Source organism: Zonotrichia albicollis, unplaced genomic scaffold (genome assembly GCF_047830755.1).
Source record: "Zonotrichia albicollis isolate bZonAlb1 unplaced genomic scaffold, bZonAlb1.hap1 Scaffold_176, whole genome shotgun sequence".
In the NCBI taxonomy this organism is placed as follows: domain Eukaryota; kingdom Metazoa; phylum Chordata; class Aves; order Passeriformes; family Passerellidae; genus Zonotrichia; species Zonotrichia albicollis.
The window spans coordinates 40,566-67,029 of NW_027428374.1; the positions used below are offsets into that span (position 1 = coordinate 40,566).

The 26,464-nt window shown below is 51.0% G+C and overlaps 1 protein-coding gene across 1 annotated transcript in view; it reads right to left on the reverse strand.

Annotated features, from left to right (window-relative positions):
* LOC141727675 (transmembrane protein 145-like) overlaps positions 1-26,464 on the reverse strand; it is a 46,678-nt gene that overhangs the window by 17,193 nt on the left and 3,021 nt on the right. The window contains 9 exon segments of the mRNA XM_074533937.1: positions 4,085-4,165; positions 7,843-7,899; positions 12,976-12,990; positions 15,063-15,134; positions 16,219-16,303; positions 18,850-18,951; positions 21,230-21,316; positions 23,500-23,577; positions 25,850-25,924. Coding sequence (XP_074390038.1) covers positions 4,085-4,165; positions 7,843-7,899; positions 12,976-12,990; positions 15,063-15,134; positions 16,219-16,303; positions 18,850-18,951; positions 21,230-21,316; positions 23,500-23,577; positions 25,850-25,924 — 652 coding nt within the window.

The following is a 26,464-nucleotide window of genomic DNA, read 5'->3' on the forward strand; positions in this document are numbered from 1 at the left end:
AATTCCCAAAATAGCCCCAAAAATCCACCCAAAATATTCGCCTAAAATAACCCAAAAAATCCCAATAATATTTCCAATAATTCACCTAAAAATTCCCAAAATAGCCCCAAAAATCCACCCAAAATATTCGCCTAAAATAACCCAAAAAATCCCAATAATATTTCCAATAATTCACCTAAAAATTCCCAAAAAAACCCCAAAAATCCACCCCAAATCCTCCAAAATATTCCCCAAAAATAACCCAAAATATCCCAAAAATATTCCAATAATTCACCTAAAAATTCCCAAAATAGCCCCAAAAATCCACCCAAAAATATTCCCAAAAATCCACCCAAATATTCACCTAAAAATTCCAAAAATCCACCCCAAATTCCCCAAAATATTCCCAAAAATATTCCCAAAAATTCACCTAAAAAATCCCAAAAAAACCCAAAAATTCACCCCAAATCCTCCAAAATATTCCCCAAAAATAACCCAAAATATCCCAAAAATATTCCCAATAATTCACCTAAAAATTCCCAAAATAGCCCCAAAAATTCCCCCAAATCCCCAAAATACCCCAAAAATCCTCCCCAAATCCCCCCAAAAATCCCTTTAAAAACCCCAATTTTTGCCCCATTTTTGCCCAAATTTCACCCAAATTTCCGGAATTTTCACCCAAATTTCTCCGAATTTTTCCCAAATTTCCCGGAATTTTCCCCCTGCATTCCCGAATTCCCGATTTTCCCAAATTCCCGGGAATTCTCCCCAAATCCTCCCTCAAATCCTTCCCAAAATCCTTTAAAAACCCCAATTTTGGCCCCATTTTTGCCCAAATTTCACGGAATTTTCACCCAAATTTCCCAGAATTTTCCCCCCCCAAATTCCCGAATTTCCAATTTCCCAAAATTCCCCAAATTCACCCCAAATCCCCCCTCAAATCCTCTCCAAAATCCCTTTAAAAACCCCAATTTTTGCCCGATTTTTGCCCAAATTTCACCGAAATTTCACTGAATTTTCACTCAAATTTCGCCCAAATTTCACCGAATTTTCACCCAAATTTCACCCAATTTTCACCCAAATTTCCCGGAATTTTTTCCCCCCGAATTCCTGAATTCCCGATTTTCCCAAAATCCCAGAATTCTCCCAAATCCCCCTTCAAATCCCCCCAAAAATCCCTTAAAAACCCCAATTTTTGCCCAATTTTTGCCCAAATTTCACCCAAATTTCCCGGAATTTTCACCCAATTTTCACAAATTTTCACCCAAATTTCCCGGAATTTTCCCCCGAATTCCCGAATTCCTGATTTCCTCAAATTCCCGGGAATTCTCCCCAAATCCCTAAAAAATCCCTTTGAAAACCCCAATTTTTGCCTGATTTTTAACCCAATTTTTGCCCAAATTTCACCCAATTTTCACCCAAATTTCACCCAAATTTCACTGAATTTTCACCCAAATTTCACCGAATTTTCACCCAAATTTCACCCAAATTTCACCCAATTTTCACCCAAATTTCACCCAAATTTCACACCAAATTTCACTGAATTTTCACCCAAATTTCACCCAATTTTCACCCAAATTTCACCCAAATTTCCCGGAATTTTCACCCAAATTTCACCGAATTTTCCCCAAATTTCCCGGAATTTCCGCCCCGCATTCCCGCATTCCCGATTTTCCTGAATTCCCGGGAATTCTCCCCAAATCCCCCGCTCAAATCCTCACCTAAATCCCTATAAAAACCCCAATTTTTGCCCAAATTTCACCGAATTTCACCGAATTTTCACCCAAATTTCCAGGAATTTTCCTCCCCGCATTCCCGAATTCCCGATTTTCCCGAATTCCCGGGAATTCTCCCAAATCCTCCCCTAAATCCCTTTAAAAACCCCAATTTTTGCCCCATTTTTGCCCAAATTTCACCGAATTTTCACCCAATTTTCACCCAAATTTCACCCAAATTTCACCCAAATTTCACCGAATTTTCACCCAAATTTCCGGAATTTTCACCCAAATTTCACCCAAATTTCACCCAATTTTCACCCAAATTTCACCCAAATTTCACCGAATTTTCACCCAAATTTCACCCAATTTTCACCCAAATTTCACTGAATTTTCACCAAATTTCACCGAATTTTCCCCAAATTTCCCGGAATTTTCACCCAAATTTCACCCAAATTTTCACCCAAATTTCACCAAATTTTCACCCAAATTTCACCGAATTTTCACCCAAATTTCACCCAAATTTCACCCAAATTTCACTGAATTTTCACCCAAATTTCACCAAATTTTCACCCAAATTTCACTGAATTTTCACCCAAATTTCACCCAATTTCACTGAATTTTCACCCAATTTTCACCAATTTTCACCCAAATTTCACTGAATTTTCACCAAATTTCACCCAATTTTCACCCAAATTTCACCCAAATTTCACCCAATTTTCACCCAAATTTCACCCAATTTTCACCCAAATTTCACCCAATTTTCACCCAAATTTCACCCAAATTTCACTGAATTTTCACCCAAATTTCACCCAAATTTCACCCAAATTTCACCCAAATTTCACCCAATTTTCGCCCAAATTTCACCCAAATTTCACTGAATTTTCACCCAAATTTCACCCAAATTTCACTGAATTTTCACCCAAATTTCACCCAAATTTCACCCAATTTTCACCCAAATTCCACCGAATTTTTCCCCCCAATTTCCCGAATTCCCGATTTTCCCCAAATCCTGGAATTTTCCCCAAATCCTCCCTCAAATCCTCCCCAAAAATCCCTTTAAAAACCCCAATTTTTGCCCAATTTTTGCTCCGTTTTGACCAATTTTCACCCAAATTTCACAGAATTTTTCCCCAATTTTCTCCACATTCCCGGAATTCCCGATTTTCCAAATCCCCGGGAACTCTCCCCAAATCCCCCAAAAAATCCCTTCAAAAACCCCAATTTTTGCCCCATTTTTGCCCAAATTTCACCCAAATTTCCCGGAATTTTCACCCAAATTTCACCGAATTTTCACCCAAATTTCACGGAAATTTCACCCAATTTTCACCCAAATTTCACCCAAATTTCACCCAATTTTCACCCAAATTTCACTGAATTTTCACCCAAATTTCACCCAATTTTCACCCAAATTTCCCGGAATTTTCACCCAAATTTCCAGGAAATTTCCCCCCCGCATTCCCGAATTCCCGATTTTCCCAAATTTCGGGAATTCTCCCCAAATCCCCCAAAAAATCCCTTTAAAAACCCCAATTTTTGCCCCATTTTTGCCCAATTTTTGCCCAAATTTCACCGAATTTTCACCCAATTTTTGCCCAAATTTCACCCCAAATTTCACGGAATTTCACCCAATTTTCACCCAAATTTCACCCAAATTTCACCCAATTTTCACCCAAATTTCACCCAATTTTCACCCAAATTTCACCCAAATTTCACCGAATTTTCACCCAAATTTCACCCAAATTTCACCCAAATTTCACCCAAATTTCACCCACATTTCACCCAATTTTCACCCAAATTTCACCCAAATTTCACCCAAATTTCCCGGAATTTCACCCAAATTTCCCGGAATTCCCCCCGCATTCCGGCATTCCCGATTTTCCCGAATTCCCGGGAATTCTCCCCAAAATCCCCCCAAAAATCCCTTTAAAAACCCCAATTTTTGCCCAAATTTCACCCAAATTTCACCCAATTTTCACCCAAATTTCCCGGAATTTCCCCCGCATTCCCGCATCCCGATTTTCCGAATTCCCGGGAATTCTCCCCAAATCCTCCAAAAAATCCCTTTAAAAACCCCCAATTTTTGCCCAATTTTTACCCAAATTTCACCCAATTTTCACCCAAATTTCACCCAAATTTCACCCAAATTTCCCGGAATTTCCCTCCCGCATTCCCGCATTCCGATTTTCCCGAATTCCCTGGAATTCTCCCCAAATCCCCCAAAAAATCCCTTTAAAAACCCCAATTTTTGCCCAAATTTCACCCAATTTTCACCGAATTTTCACCCAAATTTCACCAAATTTTTTCCCAAATTTCCCGGAATCTCCCCCCGCATTCCCGCATTCCCGATTTTCCCGAATTCCCGGGAATTCTCCCCAATTCCCGCCTACCCGCCAGCTTGAGGGCGCCGTGTCCGACCCCGTCGCAGCCGTACTGGCCCCAATAGACGCAGCTCAGGAGCAGGCTCAGAACTGGGAGGGGGCGGCAAAAGGGCTGAGACCCCTCCCCAAATTCCCCCCGAGACCCCAGACCCAATTCAACCAAAAACCCCGAAATTCCCACAAAAAAACCCCAAAAAATTCGCTTCAAAAACCTCAAAAATTGCCCCGAAAATTCAAAATTTCCACCCAAAAAACTCCAATTCCCCCCCCCCCCCGGACCCTCCCGGAATTTGGGGAGGGGGCGTCAGAACGGGGGTGAGACCCCTCCCCAAATTCCCGCCGAGACCCCAGACCCAATTCAACCAAAAACCCCGAAATTCCCACAAAAAAACCCCAAAAATTCGCTTCAAAAACCTCAAAAATTGCCCCAAAATTCAAGATTTCCACCCAAATTCCCGCCCCCAAAATTGGGGAGGGGGCGTCAAAATGGGGGGGGGATGGGGGTGAGACCCCTCCCCAAATTCCCCTCGAGACCCCAGACCCAATTCAACCAAAAACCCCGAAATTCCCACAAAAAAACCCCAAAAATTCGCCTCAAAAACATCAAAAATTGCCCCGAAAATTCAAAATTTCCACCCCAAAATTCAAGATTTCTCCCCAAATTCCCGCCCCCAAAATTGGGGAGGGGGCGTCAAAAGCGGGCTGAGACCCCTCCCCAAACTCCCGCCGAGACCCCAGACCCAAATTAACCAAAAACCCCGAAATTCCCACAAAAAACCCCCAAAAATTCGCTTCAAAAACCTCAAAAATTGCCCCAAAAATCCCAAATTCCCCCCTGGGGACCCTCCTGGAATTTGGGGAGGGGGCGTCAAAATGGGGGGGATGGGGGGGTGAGACCCCTCCCCAAATTCCCCCCGGGACCCAGACCCAATTCAACCAAAAACCCCGAAATTCCCACAAAAAAAACCCCAAATTTTGCCCCAAAAACCTCAAAAATTGCCCCAAAAATTCAAAATTTCCACCCCAAAAACTCCAATTCCCCCCCCCCCCGGACCCTCCCGGAATTTGGGGAGGGGGCGTCAGAGCGGGGCTGAGACCCCTCCCCAAATTCCCCCTGAGACCCCAGACCCAAATTATCCAAAAACCCCGAAATTCCCACAAAAAAACCCCAGAATTTGCCCCAAAAACCTCAAAATTTCCACCCCAAAAATTCAAGATTTCCACACAAATTCCTGCCCCCAAAATTGGGGAGGGGGCGTCAAAAGGGGGGTGAGACCCCTCCCCAAATTCCCCCGAGACCCCAGACCCAAATTAACCAAAACCCCGAAATTCCCACAAAAAACCCCAAAAATTCGCCTCAAAAACCTCAAAAATTGCCCCAAAAATCCCCAATTCCACCCTGGGGACCCTCCTGGAATTTGGGGAGGGGGCGCCAAAATGGGGGGGGGGAATGGGGGGGTGAGACCCCTCCCCAAATTCCCCCCGAGACCCCAGACCCAATTCAACCCAATGAAGCCCCCAGACCCAATTCCCTTCTCAAAGCCCCAGACCCAATTGCAGCCCCAGCCCCAATGGAAGCCCCCAGCCCCAATTGAAGCCCCCAGGCCCAACTGAAGCCCCCAGCCCCAAATCCCTCCAGCCCCAGTGGAAGCCCCCAGACCCAATTTCCCCCCAGCTCCAATGGAAGCCCCCAGACCCAAATCCTTCCTGAAGCCCCCAGCCCCAATTGCAGCCCCCAGTCCCAATTGAATCCCCCAGACCCAACTGAAGCCCCAGACCCAATTGAAGACCCCAGACTCAATTGAAGCCCCCAGCCCCAATTTCCCCCCAGCCCCAATTTCCCCCAGCCCCACCTGAAGCCTCCAGCCCCAACTGAAGCCCCAGACTCAATTGAAGCCCCCAGCCCCAATTCCCTTCCAAAGCCCCCAGCCCTAATTGCAGCCCCCAGACCCAATTGAAGCCCCCAGCCCCAATGGAAGCCCCCAGACCCAATTCCCCCCCAAGCTCCAACTGAAGCCCCCAGCCCCAATTTCCTCCCCAGCCCCACTGAAGCCCCCAGACCCAATTGAATCCCTCAGACCCAGTCGAAGCCCCCAGCCCCAATTCCCTTCCCAAAGCCCCCAGCCCCAATTTCCCCCAGACCCAATTGAAGCCCCAGCCCCAATTTCCCCCCCAGCCCCAACTGCAGCCCCAGACCCAAATGAAGCCCCCAGCCCCAATTGAATCCCCCAGCCCCAATTGCAGCCCCCAGCCCCACTGAAGCCCCCAGCCCCAACTGAAGCCCCCAGCCCCAATTGAAGCCCCCAGACCCAATTTCCCCCCCAGCACCAATTGAATCCCCCAGACCCAATGGAAGCCCCAGACCCAATTGAATTTCCCAGACCAAAATGAAGCCCCAGCCCCAATTCCCCTGAACCCCAATTCAATCCCCCAGCCCCACTGAAGCCCCCAGCCCCAATTTCCCCCAGCCCCAATGGAAGCCCCCAGCCCCAATTGCAGCCCCCAGCCCCAATTGCAGCCCCAGCCCACTGAAGCCCCCAGCCCCAATTTCCCCCCCAGCCCCAATGGAAGCCCCCAGACCCAATTTCCCCCCCAGCCCCACTGAAGCCCCAGCCCCAATTAAAGCCCCCAGCCCCAATTTCCCCCCAGCACCAATTGAATCCCCCAGCCCCAATTGCAGCCCCCAGCCCCAATTTCCCCCCCAGCCCCAATGGAAGCCCCCAGCCCCAATTCCCTTCCCAAAGCCCCCAGCCCCAATTTCCCCCCAGCCCCACTGAAGCCCCCAGCCCCAATTGCAGCCCCCAGCCCCAATTGAATCCCCCAGCCCCACTGAATCCCCCAGACCCAATTGAAGCCCCCAGCCCCAATTGAAGCCCCCAGCCCCAATTTCCCCCCCAGCCCCAACTGCAGCCCCCAGCCCCAACTGAAGCCCCCAGCCCCAATTTCCCCCCAGCCCACTGAAGCCCCCAGCCCCAATTCAATCCCCCAGCCCAATTTCCCCCCAGCCCCAATGGAAGCCCCCAGCCCCAATTTCCCCCCAGCCCCAATGGAAGCCCCCAGCCCCAATTGCAGCCCCCAGCCCCAATCGAAGCCCCCAGCCCCAATTGCAGCCCCCAGCCCCAATTGCAGCCCCAGCCCCAATGGAAGCCCCCAGCCCCACTGAAGCCCCCAGCCCCAATTGAATCCCCCAGACCCAATTGAATCCCCCAGCCCCAATTGAAGCCCCCAGCCCCAATGGAAGCCCCCAGCCCCAATTGCAGCCCCCAGCCCCAATGGAAGCCCCCAGCCCCACTGAAGCCCCCAGCCCCAATTGAATCCCCCAGACCCAATTGAATCCCCCAGACCCAATTGAATCCCCCAGCCCCAATTGAAGCCCCCAGCCCCAATTTCTCCCCCCAGCCCCAATCGAAGCTCCCAGACCCAATTGAAGCCCCCAGCACCAATTGAATCCCCCAGACCCAATTTCCCCCAGACCCAATTGAAGCCCCAGCCCCAATTCAATCCCCCAGCCCCAATTTCCCCCCAGCCCCAATTTCCCCCCCAGCCCTAATTTCCCCCCAGCCCCAATGGAAGCCCCCAGACTCAAATCCTTCCTGAAGCCCCCAGCCCCAACTGAATCCCCCAGCCCCAATTTCGCCCCCAGCCCCAATTGCAGCCCCCAGCCCCAATTTCCCCCCAGCCCCACTGAAGCCCCCAGACCCAACTGAAGCCCCCAGCCCCAATTTCCCCCCCAGCCCCAATTGCAGCCCCCAGCCCCAATTGCTCACCCTCCAGGCCGGCGGCCGCCATGAACATCTTGTAGGTCGTGTGGAGCAGCTGCCGCCCTTCAGCCGGTCTGGGGAAGGGGAGGGGGCTCGGAGACCCCAGACCCAAATTCACCCCGGGACCCCAGACCCAAATTCCCCCCGGGACCCCAGACCCAAAAAAAAAAAACTACCCGGAACTTTTACAGCTCAAAAAGCCCAAAAAAGCCCAAAAACCCCAAATTTTGGGCCTTGAGACCCCTCCCCAAATTCTCTCCGAGCTCAGAGACCCCTCCCCAAATTCTCCCGGAGACCCCTCCCCAAAAAAACCCCAAAAGAGCCAAAAAAATCCCCCAAAAAATCCTCAAAAAATCCCCCAAAAATCCCCAAAAAACCCCAAATTTTGGGCCTTGAGACCCCTCCCCAAATTCCCCTCGGGCTCAGAGACCCCTCCCCAAATTCCCCCCGAGACCCCTCCCCAAAAACCGGAATTTTTAGAGCAAAAAAAGCCCAAAAGAGCCCAAAAATCCCCAAAAAAATCCCAAAAAAATCCCAAAAAATCCCCAAATTTTGGGCCTTGAGACCCCTCCCAAATTCCTGAGACCCCTCCCCAAATTCCTGAGACCCCTCCCCAAATTCACCCTGAGACCCCTCCCAAAAAAACCCCAAAAGAGCCAAAAAAATCCCCAAAAAATCCTCAAAAAATCCCCAAAAATCCCCAAAAAATCCCCAAATTTTGGGCCTTGAGACCCCTCCCCAAATTCCCCTCGGCTCAGAGACCCCTCCCCAAATTCCCCCCGAGACCCCAGACCCAAAAAAACCCCGAGACCCCTCCCCAAAAAAACCCCGAGATTTTAGAGCTCAAAAAGCCCAAAAAGAGCCCAAAAAAACCCCAAATTTTGGGCCTTGAGACCCCTCCCCAAATTCTCCCCGGGCTCAGAGACCCCTCCCCAAATTCCCCCCGAGACCCCTCCCCAAAAAAACCCCAAAAGAGCCAAAAAAATCCCCCAAAAAATCCTCAAAAAATCCGCCAAAAATCCCCAAAAAGCCCCAAATTTTGGGCCTTGAGACCCCTCCCCAAATTCCTGAGACCCCTCCCCAAATTCTCCCGGAGACCCCTCCCCAAAAAAACCCCAAAAGAGCCAAAAAAATCCCCAAAAAATCCCCCAAAAAATCCACAAAAAATCCACAAAAATACCCCAAAAAATCCCCAAATTTTGGGCCTTGAGACCCCTCCCCAAATTCCTGAGACCCCTCCCCAAATTTACCCGGACCCCCCTCCCCAAAAAAACCCCAAAAGAGCCAAAAAAATCCCTCAAAAAATTCCCAAAAAATCCCCAAAAAATCCCCAAAAAACCCCAAATTTTGGGCCTTGAGACCCCTCCCCAAATTCTCCCCGGGCTCAGAGACCCCTCCCCAAATTCCCCCCGAGACCCCTCCCCCAAAAAAAACCCAAAAGAGCCAAAAAAATCCCCAAAAATCCCCAAAAATTCCTCAAAAAATCCAAAAAAATCCCCCAAATTTTGGGCCCTGAGACCCCTCCCCAAATTCTCTCCGAGCTCAGAGACCCCTCCCCAAATTCCCCCCGAGACCCCAGACCCAAATTCACCCCGGGACCCCAGACCCAAATTCCTGAGACCCCTCCCCAAAAAAACCCCGAGATTTTACAGCTCAAAAAGCCCAAAAAGGCACAAAAAGCTCAAAAAAACCCCAAATTTTGGGCCCTGAGACCCCTCCCCAAATTGCTCATGGCTCGGAGACCCCAGACCCAAATTCCCCCGAGACCCCAGACCCAAATCCACCCCGAGACCCCTCCCCAAAAAAACCCCGAGATTTTACAGCTCAAAAATCCCCAAAAAAGGCCCAAAAAACCTGAAATTTTGGGCCCTGAGACCCCTCCCCAAATTCCCTCCGAGACCCCAGACCCAAATTCACCCGAGACCCCAGACCCAAAAAAACCCCGAGACCCCAGACCCAAAAACCCCTGAGATTTTAGAGCTCAAAAAGCCCAAAAACAGCCCAAAAATCCCCAAAAATCCAAAAAAACCCCAAATTTTGGGCCTTGAGACCCCTCCCCAAATTCCTGAGACCCCTCCCCAAATTCACCCTGAGACCCCTCCCAAAAAAACCCAAAAGAGCCAAAAAAATCCCCCAAAAAATCCTCAAAAAATCCCCAAAAAATCCCCAAAAAACCCCCAAATTTTGGGCCTTGAGACCCCTCCCCAAATTGCTCATGGGCTCAGAGACCCCTCCCCAAATTCCCCTCGAGACCCCAGACTCAAATTCACCCCGAGACCCCTCCCCAAAAACCGAATTTTTAGAGCAAAAAAAGCCCAAAAAGAGCCCAAAAATCCCCAAAAAATCCCCAAAAAATCCCCGAAAAAATCCCGAACTTTGGGCCTTGAGACCCCTCCCCAAATTCCTGAGACCCCTCCCCAAATTCCTGAGACCCCTCCCCAAATTCACCCTGAGACCCCTCCCCAAAAAAACCCAAAAGAGCCCAAAAAAATCCCCCAAAAAATCCTCAAAAAAATCCCCAAAAAATCCCCCAAAAAACCCCCAAATTTTGGGCCTTGAGACCCCTCCCCAAATTCTCTCCGAGCTAAGAGACCCCTCCCCAAATTCCCCTCGAGACCCCAGACCCAAATTCACCCTGGGACCCCAGACCCAAAAAAACCGAAATTTTTAGAGCTCAAAAAGCCCCAAAAGAGCCCAAAACCCCCCAAAAAAATCCCCAAAAAATCCCAAAAAATCCCCAAATTTTGGGCCTTGAGACCCCTCCCCAAATTCCTGAGACCCCTCCCCAAATTCACCCTGAGACCCCTCCCCAAATTCACCCTGAGACCCCTCCCCAAATTCCTGAGACCCCTCCCCAAATTCACCCTGAGACCCCTCCCCAAATAAACCCCAAAAGAGCCAAAAAAAATCCCCAAAAAATCCTCAAAAAATCCTCAAAAAACCCCAAATTTTGGGCCTTGAGACCCCTCCCCAAATTCTCTCCGAGCTCAGAGACCCCTCCCCAAATTCACCCTGAGACCCCTCCCCAAAACCCAGAATTTTCAGACCACAAAATTCCCAAAAATCCCCAAAAATCCCCAAAAAATCCCCAAAAACCCCCCAAATTTTGGGCCTTGAGACCCCTCCCCAAATTCTCCCCTGGCTCAGAGACCCCTCCCCAAATTCCTGAGACCCCTCCCAAATTCACCCTGAGACCCCTCCCAAAAAAACCCCAAAAGAGCCAAAAAAATCCCCCAAAAAATCCTCAAAAAATCCCCAAAAAATCCTCAAAAATCCCCAAATTTTGGGCCTTGAGACCCCTCCCCAAATTCCCCTCGAGACCCCAGACCCAAATTCACCCCGGGACCCCAGACCCAAATAACCCCGAGACCCCAGACCCAAAAAACCCCGAGATTTTACAGCTCAAAAAGCCCAAAAAAAGCCCAAAAAACCCCAAATTTTGGGCCTTGAGACCCCTCCCCAAATTCTCTCCGAGCTCAGAGACCCCTCCCCAAATTCCCCCGAGACCCCAGACCCAAATTCACCCCGGGACCCCTCCCCAAAAAAATCCCAAGATTTTAGAGCTCAAAAAGCCCAAAAAAGGCACAAAAAGCCCAAAAAAACCCCAAATTTTGGGCCTTGAGACCCCTCCCCAAATTCTCTCCGAGCTCAGAGACCCCTCCCCAAATTCCCCTCGAGACCCCAGACCCAAATTCACCCCGGGACCCCAGACCCAAAAAACCCCGAGATTTTAGAGCTCAAAAAACCCCAAAAGAGCCCAAAAATCCCCCAAAAAATCTCAAAAAACCCCAAATTTTGGGCCTTGAGACCCCTCCCCAAATTCCTGAGACCCCTCCCCAAATTCAGCCGGAGACCCCTCCCCAAATTCACCCCGAGACCCCTCTCCAAAAAAACCCCAAAAGAGCCAAAAAAATCCCCCAAAAAATCCTCAAAAAATCCCCAAAAAATCCCCAAAAAATCCCCAAAAAATCCCGAAGTTTGGGCCTTGAGACCCCTCCTCAAATTCCTGAGACCCTCCCCAAATTCACCCTGAGACCCCTCCCCAAATTCACCCCGAGACCCCTCCCCAAAAAAACCCCAAAAGAGCCAAAAAAATCCCCCAAAAATCCCCAAAAAATCCCAAAAAATCCCCAAAAAATCCCCAAAAAACCCCAAATTTTGGGCCTTGAGACCCCTCCCCAAATTCCCCTCGGGCTCAGAGACCCCTCCCCAAATTCCCCCCGAGACCCCAGACCCAAAAAAACCCCGAGACCCCTCCCCAAAAAAACCCCGAGATTTTAGAGCTCAAAAAGCCCAAAAAGAGCCCAAAAATCCCCAAAAAATCCCGAAGTTCGGGCCTTGAGACCCCTCCCCAAATTCCTGAGACCCCTCCCCAAATTCACCCTGAGACCCCTCCCCAAAAAAACCCCAAAAGAGCCAAAAAAATCCCCCAAAAAATCCTCAAAAAATCCCAAAAAATCCCCAAAAACCCCCAAATTTTGGGCCTTGAGACCCCTCCCCAAATTCCCCCCGAGACCCCAGACCCAAATTCACCCCGAGACCCCTCCCCAAAAAAACCCGGAATTTTTAGAGCTCAAAAAGCCAAAAAAGAGCCCAAAAATCCCCAAAAAATCCCCAAATTTTGGGCCCTGAGACCCCTCCTCAAATACCTGAGACCCCTCCCCAAATTCAGCCGGAGACCCCTCCCCAAAAAAACCCCAAAAGAGCCAAAAAAATCCCCCAAAAAATCCTCAAAAAATCCCCAAAAAATCCCCAAAAAACCCCAAACTTTGGGCCTTGAGACCCCTCCCCAAATTCTCCCCGGGCTCAGAGACCCCTCCCCAAATTCACCCTGAGACCCCTCCCCAAAAACCAGAATTTTCAGACCACAAAATTCCCCAAAAATCCCCAAAAAATCCCCAAAAAACCCCAAATTTTAGGCCTTGAGACCCCTCCCCAAATTCTCCTCGGGCTCAGAGACCCCTCCCCAAATTCCTGAGACCCCTCCCCAAATTCCTGAGACCCCTCCCCAAATTCACCAGGAGACCCCTCCCCAAAAAAAACCCAAAAGAGCCAAAAAATCCCCCCAAAAAATCCCCAAAAAACCCCCAAATTTTGGGCCTTGAGACCCCTCCCCAAATTCCCCTCGGGCTCAGAGACCCCTCCCCAAATTCCCTCCGAGACCCCAGACCCAAATTCACCCCGAGACCCCTCCCCAAAAAAACCCCCGAGATTTTAGAGCTCAAAAAGCCCAAAAAGAGCCCAAAAATCCCAAAAAAATCCCCAAAAAAATCCCGAAGTTTGGGCCTTGAGACCCCTCCCCAAATTCCTGAGACCCCTCCCCAAAAAAACCCCAAAAGAGCCAAAAAAAAACCCCAAAAAATCCTCAAAAAATCCCCAAAAAATCCCCAAAAAATCCCCAAATTTTGGGCCTTGAGACCCCTCCCCAAATTCCCCTCGGGCTCAGAGACCCCTCCCCAAATTCACCCTGAGACCCCTCCCCAAAAAAACCCCAAAAGAGCCAAAAAAATCCCCCAAAAAATCCCCAAAAAATCCCCAAAAAACCCCCAAATTTTGGGCCTTGAGACCCCTCCCCAAATTCCCCTCGGGCTCAGAGACCCCTCCCCAAATTCACCCCGAGACCCCAGACCAAAATTCAGCTCGAGACCCCAGACCCAAATTCCTCAGACCCCTGACCAAAAAAACCCCGAGATTTTAGAGCTAAAAAAGCCCCAAAAAGAGCCCAAAAAACCCCAAAAATCCCCAAAAAATCCCAAAAAATCCCCAAATTTTGGGCCTTGAGACCCCTCCCCAAATTCCTGAGACCCCTCCCCAAATTCCTGAGACCCCTCCCCAAATTCACCCTGAGACCCCTCCCCAAAAAAACCCCAAAAGAGCCAAAAAAATCCCCCAAAAAATCCTCAAAAAATCCCCAAAAAATCCCCAAAAAACCCCCAAATTTTGGACCTTGAGACCCCTCCCCAAATTCCCCTCGGTCTCAGAGACCCCTCCCCAAATTTCCCCCGAGACCCCAGACTCAAATTCACCCGGAGACCCCTCCCCAAAAAACCCGGAATTTTTAGAGCCAAAAAAGCCCAAAAAGAGCCCAAAAATCCCCCAAAAATCCCGAAAAAATCCCGAAAAAATCCCAAAAAAATCCCCGAAAAAATCCCGAAGTTTGGGCCTTGAGACCCCTCCCCAAATTCCTGAGACCCCTCCCCAAATTCACCCTGAGACCCCTCCCCAAAAAAACCCCAAAAGAGCCAAAAAAATCCCCCAAAAAATCCCCAAAAAATCCCCAAAAAACCCCAAATTTTGGGCCTTGAGACCCCTCCCCAAATTCCCCTCGGGCTCAGAGACCCCTCCCCAAATTCACCCTGAGACCCCTCCCCAAAAACCGGAATTTTTAGAGCAAAAAAAGCCCAAAAAGAGCCCAAAAATCCCCAAAAAATCCCAAAAAACCCCAAAAAAACCCAAAAAATTCTCAAAAAACCCCAAATTTTGGGCCCTGAGACCCCTCCCCAAATTCCTGAGACCCCTCCCCAAATTCACCCCGAGACCCCTCCCCAAAAAAACCCCAAAAGAGCCAAAAAAATCCCCCAAAAAATCCCCCAAAAAATCCCGAAAAAATCCCCAAAAACCCCCAAATTTTGGGCCTTGAGACCCCTCCCCAAATTCCCCTCGGGCTCAGAGACCCCTCCCCAAATTCACCCTGAGACCCCTCCCCAAAACCCAGAATTTTCAGACCACAAAATTCCCCAAAAATCCCCAAAAAATCCCCAAAAAATCCCCAAAAAATCCCCAAAAACCCCCAAATTTTGGGCCTTGAGACCCCTCCCCAAATTCCCCTCGGGCTCAGAGACCCCTCCCCAAATTCCTGAGACCCCTCCCCAAATTCACCCCGAGACCCCTCCCCAAAAAACCCCAAAAGAGCCAAAAAAATCCCCCAAAAAATCCTCAAAAAATCCCAAAAAACCCCCAAATTTTGGGCCTTGAGACCCCTCCCCAAATTTCTGAGACCCCTCCCCAAATTCCTGAGACCCCTCCCCAAATTCACCCTGAGACCCCTCCCCAAAAAAACCCCAAAAGAACCAAAAAAATCCCCCAAAAAATCCTCAAAAAATCCCCAAAAAATCCCAAAAAATCCCCAAAAAAAACCCAAATTTTGGGCCTTGAGACCCCTCCCCAAATTCCTGAGACCCCTCCCCAAATTCCCCCCGCGCCCCCTCCCCAAATTGGGCGCTCACAGCCGCAGTAGCAGGAGAGGAGGAAGATGAGGCTGAAGATGAGCAGGAAGGTGATGTCGGTCTCCAGGATCCCTGCGAGGGGCGGGAATTGGGTCTGGGGGCTTCGGGACCCCTCCCCAAATGAACCCCGAGACCCCTCCCCAAATTGAGGGAGCAGCCAGAAAAAACCCGGAGTTTTTAGAGGCCGGAAAAGCCAAAAAAAGGGGAAAAAATCGGAATTTTTGGGGTGAGACCCCTCCCCAAATTAACGGAGACCCCTCCCCAAATTAACGGAGACCCCTCCCCAAATTAACCCCGAGACCCCTCCCCAAAAATTCCGGAGGTTTTTGGCCTCCAAAAGCCCCAAAAGAGCCTAAAGTGGCATCAATGAAGCCCCCAGACCCAATTGAAGCCCCCAGACCCAAATTGAAGCCCCCAGACCCAAATTAAGCCCAAAGAAATGAAAATATTCGACATAAACCCCTTAAAAAAATCCCAAATACACCCCAAAAATCCCCAAATTGAAGCCCCCAGACCCAAATTGAAGCCCCCAGCCCCAATTGAAGCCCCCAGACCCAAATAAACCCCAAATAGACCCCCTAAAAATCCCCCAAAAACTCCCCAAAAACCCCCAAATTGAAGCCCCCAGCCCCAATTGAAGCCCCCAGCCCCAAATTGAAGCCCCCAGACCCAAATAAACCCCCAAAAAATTCCCCAAATAAACCCCAAAAAGCCCTAAAAACTCCCCAAAATCCCCAAATCGAAGCCCCCAGCCCCAAATCGAAGCCCCCAGCCCCAAATTTGAAGCCCCCAGACCCAATTGAACCCCAAATAGATCCCCAAAAAAGCCCCAAAAGCCCCAAAAATCCCCAAAAAACCCCCAAAATCCCCCCAAAAACCCCCCAAAAACCCCCCAAAAACCCCCAAAAACTCCCCAAAACTCCCCAAAAACCCCAAAATCGAAGCCCCCAGCCCCAAAATGGAGCCCCCAGCCCCAAATAAACCCCAAATAGACCCCCAAAAAAATCCCCAAAAAACCCCAAAAATCCCCGAAAAATCCCCAAAACCCCCCCAAAAACTCCCCCAAAACTCCCCAAAATCCCCAAACTGAAGCCCCCAGCCCCAAATTGGAAGCCCCCAGCCCCAATTGGCGCCCCCAGCCCCAATTGCCGCGCACCGAACTCGTCGGCCGAGAAATGGCGCGTCCAGAAGGAGTCGCCGTTGGTCAGAACCATCTCGTACTCCAGCTCCAGCCCGCCGCCCTTTTGGGGGAAAATTCCACCCATTTTGGGGTTTTTGGGGTTTTTGGGATTTTTGGGATTTTTGGGATTTTTTTGGTTTTTTTTGGGGGGGGTTTGTGGCGTTTTTTGGGGGTTTTTTGGGGGTTTTTTGGGTTTTTTTGGGGTTTTTTTGGGGTTTATTTTGATTTTTTTGGCATTTTTGGGAGGTTTTTCGAGAGGATTTTTTTGGGTTTTTTGGGGAAGTTTGGGGGTTTTTGGGGTTTTGGGATTTTGGGGATTTTTGTTGATTTTTTGGATTTTTTTTTGGTGCATTTTTTGGGGATTTTTGGGGTTTTTTGGGGAGTTTTTGGGGCATTTTTTGTGCTTTTTTGGGGCATTTTTGGAGGGATTTTTTGGATTTTCTCGTGGGTTTTTGGAAGCTTTTTTTGAAATTTTTTTGGGGTTTTTTGGTGTGGATTTGGGATTTTTTGGGGGTATTTTGGGGCATTGTGGGGGTTTTTTTTGTGGTTTTTGGGGTTTTTAGGATGGTTTTTTGGGGTATTTAAGATGGTGTTGAGTTTTGAGAGGTTTTTAGGGAAATTTTGGGGGGATTTTGGGGTGATTTTTGGGGTTTTTGGGGTGATTTTGGGGTGAATTTCAGGGATTTTGGTCACTCACCCCGCACTTGCTGAGCGCTCCCACCCCGAGCTTTGGGGCGGATTTTGGGATATTTGGGTTTATTTTGGGGGATTTTGGGCTATTTTGGGTATTTTCATGGGGTTTTTTGGGTTATTTTGGGATTTTTAGGTTTTTTTTGGGTGATTTTGGGCTGATTTTGGGGTTTTCAGGGTGATTCTGGGGTGAATTTTGGGATTTTTGGGGTCACTCACCCCGCACTTGCTGAGCGCCCCCATGCCGAGCTTTGGGTTGGGTTTTGGGTTTATTATGGGTTTATTTTGGGGGATTTTGGGGTAGTTTTGGGTATTTTGATGGGGTTTTTTGGGGTTTTAGGGTGATTTTGGGCTGATTTTTGGGGTTTTGGGGTGATTTTTGGGGTTTTCAGGGTGATTTTGGGGTGATTTTTGGGGATTTTGGTCACTCACCCTGCACTTGCTGAGCGCTCCCACCTCGAGCTTTGGGTTTATTTTGGGCTATTTTGGGGTATTTTGATGGGTTTTTTTTGGGATTTTTAGGGTTTTTTGGATTATTTTTGGGGTTTTTGGGCTGATTTTGAGGGTTTTTAGGGTGATTTTGGGGATTATTTTGGGGTTTTAGGGTGATTTTTGGGGTGAATTTCGTGGATTTGGGTCACTCACCCCGCACTTGCTGAGCGCCACGTACCACCAGCGCTCCCGCACCGAGCTTTGGGATATTTGGGTTTATTTTGGGGGATTTTGGGTATTTTGATGGGGTTTTTGGGGTTTTCAGGGTGATTTTGGGCTGATTTTTGGGGTTTCAGGGTGATTTTGGGGTGAATTTGGGGGATTTCGGGCACTCACCCCGCACTTGCTGAGCGCTCCCACCCTGAGCTTTGGGTTGGGTTTTGGGTTTATTTTGGGTTTATTTTGGGCTATTTTGGGGTATTTTGATGGGGTTTTTGGGTTATTTTGGGATTTTTAGGGTTTTGGGGGTTATTTTGGGCTGGTTTTGGGGTTTTTGGGGTGATTTTGGGGTCTTAGGGTTGATTTTGGGGTGAATTTTGGGGTTTTTGGGTCACTCACCCCACACTTGCTGAGCACTCCCGCACCGAGATTTGAGGCGGATTTTGGGATTTTTGGGTTTATTTTGGGGGATTTTGGGCTATTTTGGGGTATTTTCATGGGGTTTTTTGGGGTTATTTTGGGATTTTTAGGGTTTTGGGATTATTTTTGGGGTTTTTGGGCTGATTTTTGGGGTTTTGTGGATTATTTTGGGGATTATTTTGGGGTTTTTGGGGTGAATTTCGGGGTTTTTGGGGTCACTCACCCCGCACTTGCTGAGCGCTCCCACCCCGAGATTTGAGGCGGATTTTGGGATATTTGGGTTTATTTTGGGGGATTTTGGGTATTTTCATGGGGTTTTTTTGGGTTATTTTGGGATTTTTAGGGTTTTTTGGGTGATTTTGGGCTGATTTTTGGGGTTTTCAGGGTGATTTTGGGGTGATTTTGGGGTGAATTTTGGGGTTTTTGGGGTCACTCACCCCGCACTTGCGGAGCGCTCCCAACCCAAGCTTTGGGTTGGGTTTTGGGTTTATTTTGGGTTTATTTTGGGCTATTTTGGGGTATTTTGATGGGGTTTTTTGGGATTTTTAGGGTTTTGGGGATTATTTTAGGGTGATTTTGGGGATTTTCAGGGTGTTTTTGGGGTGATTTTGGGATGAATTTGGGGGTTTTTGCTCACTCACCCCGCACTTGCTGAGCGCCACGTACCACCAGCGCTCCCGCACCGAGCTTTGGGATATTTGGGTTTATTTTGGGTTTATTTTGGGGTATTTTGATGGGGTTTTTTGGGTTTTTTTGGATTTTTAGGGTTTTTAGGGTTGATTTTGGGCTGATTTTGGGGATTTTGGGGGTGATTTTGGGGTGAATTTCGGGTTTTTGCTCACTCACCCCGCACTTGCTGAGCGCCACGTACCACCAGCGCTCCCGCACCGAGCGGAAGCTGCGGCCGCTGGAGCAGCTCAGGACCCTCCCCGAGACCCCCGGCAGCACCTGGGGAGACCCCAGACCCAAAATTCACCAACCCGGGACCCCCTCCCCAAAAAAAACCAAAAAAAACCCGGAGTTTTTACACCTAAAAATGCCCCAAAAAACCCCAAAAACGCCCCCAAAAAAGCCCCAAAAACGCCAAGAAAAGGGCCCGAAAAAAATCCCAAAAAAGCCACAAAAACCCCCAAATTTGGAGGGCTGAGACCCCTCCCCAAATTCCCTGAGACCCCTCCCCAAAATATCCCAAGACTCCCAAGACCCCTCCTCAAAAAAATCGGAGTTTTTTGACCTTAAAAACACCCAAAAAACCCCCAAAAAAGGCCCAAAATACCCCCAAAAAATGCCCAAAAAACCCCAAATTTTGAGAGCTGAGACCCCTCCCCAAATTCCCTCAGACCCCTCCCCAAATTCCCTGAGACCCCTCCCCAAATTGCTCCAGATCCCTGAGACCCCTCCCCAAAATATCCCAAGACCCCTCCTCAAAAATATCGGAGTTTTTTGACCTTAAAAACACCAAAAAAGCCCCAAAAAAGCCTCAAATTTTGAGAGCTGAGACCCCTCCCCAAATTCCCTCAGACCCCTCCCCAAATTGCTCCAGATCCCTGAGACCCCTCCCCAAATTCTCTGAGACCCCTCCCCAAAAAACCCCAAGTTCAGACCCAGAAAGGCCCCAAAAAAACCCAAATAAAATCCAAAAAACCCCAAATTTTCGAGCTGAGACCCCTCCCCAAATTCCCTCAGACCCCTCCCCAAATTCCCTCAGACCCCTCCCCAAATTCCCCGAGACCCCTCCCCAAAAAAACCCAAGTTTCAGAGCCCGAAAGGCCCCAAAAAACCCAAATAAAACCCAAAAAACCCCAAATTTTCGAGCTGAGACCCCTCCCCAAATGGCCCGGGAAGCCCCCAGACCCAATTCCCTGAGACCCCTCCCCAAATTCTCTGAGACCCCTCCCCAAAAACCCCAAGTTCAGACCCAGAAAGGCCCCAAAAATCCCAAATAAAACCCAAAAAAACCCCAAATTTTCGAGCCGAGCCCCCTCCCCCAATTCCCCGGGACCCCTCCCCAAATTGCTCCAGATCCCTGAGACCCCTCCCCAAATTCCCCGAGACCCCTCCCCAAAAAACCCCAAGTTCAGACCCCAAAAAGGCCCCAAAAAAACCCAAATAAAACCCAAAAAACCCCAAATTTTCGAGCTGAGACCCCTCCCCAAATGGCCCAGGAAGCCCCCAGACCCAATTCCCTGAGACCCCTCCCCAAATTCCCCGAGACCCCTCCCCAAAAACCCCAAGTTCAGACCCCAAAAAAACCCAAATAAAACCCAAAAAACCCCAAATTTTCGAGCTGAGACCCCTCCCCAAATTCCCCGGGACCCCTCCCCAAATTGCCGTGAAGCCCCCAGACCCAATTCCCTGAGACCCCTCCCCAAATTCCCCGAGACCCCTCCCCAAAAAACCCCAAGTTCAGACCCCCAAAAGGCCCCAAAAAAGCCCAAAAAAACCCAAATTTTCGAGCCGAGCCCCCTCCCCCAATTCCCTGGGACCCCTCCCCAAATGGCCCGGGAAGCCCCCAGACCCAATTCCCTGAGACCCCTCCCCAAAATTTCCAGCACCCCTGAGACCCCTCCCCAAATTCCCTGTAGTTTTTAGACCCCAAAACGCCCCAAAAATGTCCCAAAAAAAGTCCCAAAAAAGCCCCAAAAAACCTCAAATTTTGAGAGCTGAGACCCCTCCCCAAATTCCCCCAGACCCCTCCCCAAATTCCCTCAGACCCCTCCCCAAATTCCCCGAGACCCCTGCCCAAAAACCCCGAATTTTCAGACCCCAAAAGGCCCCAAAAAAGCCCAAAAAAACCCCAAAATTTTGAGCCGAGACCCCTCCCCAAATTCCCTGAGACCCCTCCCCAAATTCCCTCAGACCCCTCCCCAAATTGCTCCAGATCCCTGAGACCCCTCCCCAAATTCCCTCAGACCCCTCCCCAAAAACCCCAAATTTTCAGGCCCCAAAAGGCCCCAAAAAACCAAAAAAAACCCCCAAAAAAACCCAAATTTTTGAGCTGAGACCCCTCCCCAAATGGCCCGGGAAGCCCCCAGACCCAATTCCCTAAGACCCCTCCCCAAATTCCCTGAGACCCCTCCCCAAAAACCCCAAGTTCAGACCCAGAAAGGCTCCAAAAAACCCAAATAAAACCCAAAAAACCCCAAATTTTCGAGCCGAGACCCCTCCCCAAATTCCCCGAGACCCCTCCCCAGTTTGCCGGGAAGCCCCCAGACCCAATTCGCACCTGGCAGCCGGACCAGGCGTACTGCGTGGTCAGGTTGATCACCTGGTTGTTCTCGGGCCGGATCACCGACTCCTTGGCCAGGCAGTCCTGGAGACCCCTCCCCAAATTAACCCAAAATCACAGAGACCCCTCCCCAAATTAACCCCGGGACCCCTCCCCAAAAAACCCGAATTTTCAGACCCCAAAAATGCCCCCAAAAAGCTCCAAATTTTGGGAGCTGAGACCCCTCCCCAAATTAACCCGAAATCACAGAGACCCCTCCCCAAATTAACCCCGGGACCCCTCCCCAAATTAACCCCGGGACCCCTCCCCAAAAAACCCGAATTTTCAGACCCCAAAAATGCCCCCAAAACCCCAAAAAAACCAAAAAAAACCCAAATTTTGGGAGCTGAGACCCCTCCCCAAATTCCTTCGGGCTCAGAGACCCCTCCCCAAATTCACCCTGAGATCCCTCCCCAAATTAACCCCAAAATCACAGAGACCCCTCCCCAAAAAACCCGAATTTTCAGACCCCAAAAATGCCCCCAAAAAGCCAAAAAACCCCAAATTTTGGGAGCTGAGACCCCTCCCCAAATTAACCCAAAATCACAGAGACCCCTCCCCAAATTAACCCCGAGACCCCTCCCCAAATTAACCCTGGGACCCCTCCCCAAAAAACCCGAATTTTCAGACCTCAAAAATGCCCCCAAATCCCCAAATTTTGGGAGCTGAGACCCCTCCCCAAATTAACCCCCCGAGAGACCCCTCCCCAAATTAACCCCGGGACCCTTCCCCAAATTAACCCCGGGACCCCTCCCCAAAAAACCCGAATTTTCAGACCCCAAAAATGCCCCCAAAAAGCCAAAAAAAACCCCAAATTTTGGGAGCTGAGACCCCTCCCCAAATTAGTCCCCCTGAGAGACCCCTCCCCAAATTAACCCCGGGACCCCTCCCCAAATTAACCCCGGGACCCCTCCCCAAAAAACCCGAATTTTCAGACCTCAAAAATGCCCCCAAATCCCCAAATTTTGGGAGCTGAGACCCCTCCCCAAATTAACCCCCCGAGAGACCCCTCCCCAAATTAACCCCGGGACCCTTCCCCAAATTAACCCCGGGACCCCTCCCCAAAAAACCCGAATTTTCAGACCCCAAAAATGCCCCCAAATCCCCAAATTTTGGGAGCTGAGACCCCTCCCCAAATTAACCCCCCGAGAGACCCCTCCCCAAATTAACCCCGAGACCCCTCCCCAAATTAACCCCGGGACCCCTCCCCAAAAAACCCGAATTTTCAGACCCCAAAAATGCCCCCAAAACCCCAAAAAACCCCAAATTTTGGGAGCTGAGACCCCTCCCCAAATTAACCCCCCGAGAGACCCCTCCCCAAATTAACCCCGGGACCCTTCCCCAAATTAACCCCAAGACCCCTCCCCAAAAAACCCGAATTTTCAGACCCCAAAAATGCCCCCAAAACCCCAAAAAATCCCAAATTTTGGGAGCTGAGACCCCTCCCCAAATTAGTCCCCCTGAGAGACCCCTCCCCAAATTAACCCAAAATCGCAGAGACCCCTCCCCAAATTAACCCCGGGACCCCTCCCCAAAAAACCCGAATTTTCAGACCCCAAAAATGCCCCCAAAAAAACCCAAATTTTGGGAGCTGAGACCCCTCCCCAAATTAACCCCCCGAGACCCCTCCCCAAATTAACCCCGGGACCCCTCCCCAAAAAACCCGAATTTTCAGACCCCAAAAATGCCCCCAAAAAGCTCCAAATTTTGGGAGCTGAGACCCCTCCCCAAATTAACCCCAAAATCACAGAGACCCCTCCCCAAATTCACCAGCCCCAAAGCCTCCAGCCCCAAATGAAGCCCCCAGACCCAATTGAAGCCCCCAGACTCAATTGAAGCCCCCAGACCCAAATATTCCCCAAACACCCCCGAAGCCCCCAGACTCAAATAAAGACCCAGCCCCAATTGAAGCCCCCAGCCCCAAATAACCCCCCAAAGCCCCCAGCCCCAATTGAAGCCCCCAGACCCAATTGAAGCCCCCAGCCCCAAATACCCCCAAAAGCCCCCAGACCCAAATCCACCCCAAACTCCCCCAAAGCCCCCAGCCCCAAATAAAGCCCCCAGCCCCAATTGAAGCCCCCAGACCCAAATACCCCCCAGACTTCCCCCAAAGCCCCCAGCCCCAATTGAAGCCCCCAGACTCCCCCAAAGCCCCCAGCCCCAACTGAAGCCCCCATCCCCAAATAAAGACCCCAGCCCCACCTGAAGCCCCCAGACCCAATTCTCACCTTGCCCCCCCTCCTGTAGACCGCGGGCCATTGGGAGGGGTCGTCGAAGTAGAGCAGAATGTTCTGGCAGCACTTGGCCTGCAGGGAATTGGGGCTGGGGGCTTCCATTGGGGCTGGGGGCTTCCATTGGGCTGGGGGCTTCATTTGGGCTGGGGCTTCAATTGGGGCTGGGGGCTTTGGGGGAGTTTAGGGAATATTTGGGTCTGGGGGCTTCAACTGGGGCTGGGGGCTTCCACTGGGGCTGGGGGCTTCCATTGGGGCTGGGGGCCTCAATTGGGGCTGGGGGCTGCAATTGGGGCTGGGGGCTTCAATTGGGGCTGGGGGCTTCCATTGGGGCTGGGGCCTCAATTGGGGCTGGGGGCTTCCATTGGGGCTGGGGCCTCAATTGGGGCTGGGGGCTTCCACTGGGGATTGGGGCTGCAATTGGGGCTGGGGCTTCATTTGGGGCTGGGGGCTTTATTTGGGGCTGGGGGAGTATTTGGGGCTGGGGGCTTTATTTGGGGCTGGGGGCTTCGATTGGGGCTGGGGGTTTCATTTGGGGCTGGGGGAGTTTATTTGGGGCTGGGGGCTTCCATTGGGGCTGGGGCTTCGATTGGGGCTGGGGGTTTCATTTGGGGCTGGGGCTTCATTTGGGGCTGGGGGCTTTATTTGGGGCTGGGGGCTTCGATTGGGGCTGGGGGTTTCATTTGGGGCTGGGGCTTCCATTGGGACTAGGGATTTCAATTGGGGCTGGGGGCTTCAATTGGGGCTGGGGGCTTCAATTGGGGCTGGGGGATTCGTTTGGGGCTGGGGGCTTCAATTGGGGCTGGGGGCTCCATTGGGGCTGGGTGAATATTTGGGGCTGGGGGCTTTGGGGGAGTTTAGGGAATATTTGGGTCTGGGGGCTACAATTGGGGCTGGGGGCTTCATTTGGGGCTGGGGGCTTCCATTGAGGCTGGGGGCTCCAATTGGGGCTGGGGAGTTTATTTGGGGCTGGGGGCTTCCATTGGGGCTGGGGGCTGCAATTGGGGCTGGGGGCTTCAAATGGGGCTGGGGGCTTCCATTGGGGCTGGGGGCTTCAATTGGGGCTGGGGGCTTCAATTGGGGCTGGGGGCTTTGGGAGGTATTTGGGGCTGGGGGCTTCAATTGGGGCTGGGGCCTCAGTTGGGGCTGGGGGCTTCAATTGGGGCTGGGGGCTTCATTTGGGGCTGGGGGCTTCAATTGGGGCTGGGAGCTTCAATTGGGGCTGGGGGCTTCCATTGGGGCTGGGGCCTCAATTGGGGGTTGGGGGCTTCCATTGGGGCTGGGGGCTTCAATTGGGGCTGGGGGCTTCCATTGGGGCTAGGGGCTTTGGGAGGTATTTGGGGCTGGGGGCTTCAATTGGGGTTGGGGGCTTTGGGGGAGTTTAGGGAATATTTGAGTCTGGGGGCTTCAATTGGGCTGGGGGTTTCAATTGGGGCTGGGGCCTCAATTGGGGCTGGGGGCTTCAATTGGGACTGGGGCTTCCTTTGGGGCTGGGGGCTTCCATTGGGTTTGGGGGCTTCCATTGGGGCTGGGGCCTCAATTGGGGCTGGGGCCTCAATTGGGGCTGGGGGCTTCATTTGGGGCTGGGGGCTTTGGGAGGTATTTGGGGCTGGGGGCTGCAATTGGGGCTGGGGGCCTCAATTGGGGCTGGGGGCTTCCATTGGGGCTGGGGCTTCCATTGGGACTGGGGATTTCAATTGGGGCTGGGGGCTTCAATTGGGGCTGGGGGCTTCAATTGGGACTGGGGGCTTCCATTGGGGCTGGGGGCTTCCATTGGGGCTGGGGGATTCAATTGGGGCTGGGGGCTTCCTTTGGGGCTGGGGCCTCAATTGGGGCTGGGGGCCTCAATTGGGGCTGGGGGCTTCATTTGGGGCTGGGGGCTTCCATTGGGGCTGGGGGCTTCATTTGGGGCTGGGGGCTTCAATTGGGGCTGGGGGCTTCCACTGGGGCTGGGGGCTGCAATTGGGGCTGGGGCTTCATTTGGGGCTGGGTGAATATTTGGGGCTGGGGGCTTTGGGTGAATCAGTGGGAATTTGGGTCTGGGGGCTTTATTTGGGGCTGAGGGTTTTGGGAGGTATTTGGGGCTGGGGGCTTTGGGGAGTTTATTTGGGGCTGGGGGCTTCATTTGGGGCTGGGGGCTTTGGGGGGTATTTGGGACTGGGGGCTTCATTTGGGGCTGGGGGCTTTTGGTGAATCGGTGGGAATTTGGGTCTGGGGGCTTTATTTGAGGCTGAGGGTTTTGGGAGGTATTTGGGTCTGGGGGCTTTGGGGGATATTTAGGGGGGTCTGTTTGGAGTGATTTGGGTCTGGGGGCTCCCCCCGCGCCCCCTCCCCAAATTTCACTGACCTCGGGGTAGCGGAAGTGAAAATCCAGGCGGCCGAAATCGGAGAGGAAACAGAAACGGGTCAGGAACACCCAGTCCTGAATGGGAGACCCCAGACCCAAATGGAGACCCCAGACCCAATTCAGGAACACCCAGTCCTGAATGGAGAGACCCCAGACCCAATTGGAGACCCCAGACCCAATTCAGGAACACCCAGTCCTGAATGGAGAGACCCCAGACCCAATTGGAGACCCCAGACCCAATTGGAGACCCCAGACCCAAATACCCCCAGGAAACAGAAACAGGTCAGGAACACCCAGTCCTGCAGAGACCCCAGACCCAATTCAGGAACACCCAGTCCTGAATGGAGACCCCAGACCCAATTCAGGGATGGAGACCCCAGACCCAATTCAGGAACACCCAGTCCTGCATGGAGACCCCAGACCCAATTGGAGACCCCAGACCCAATTCAGGAACACCCAGTCCTGAATGGAGAGACCCCAGACCCAATTGGAGACCCCAGACCCAATTCAGGAACACCCAGTCCTGAATGGAGAGACCCCAGACCCAATTGGAGACCCCAGACCCAAATACCCCCAGGAAACAGAAACGGGTCAGGAACACCCAGTCCTGAATGG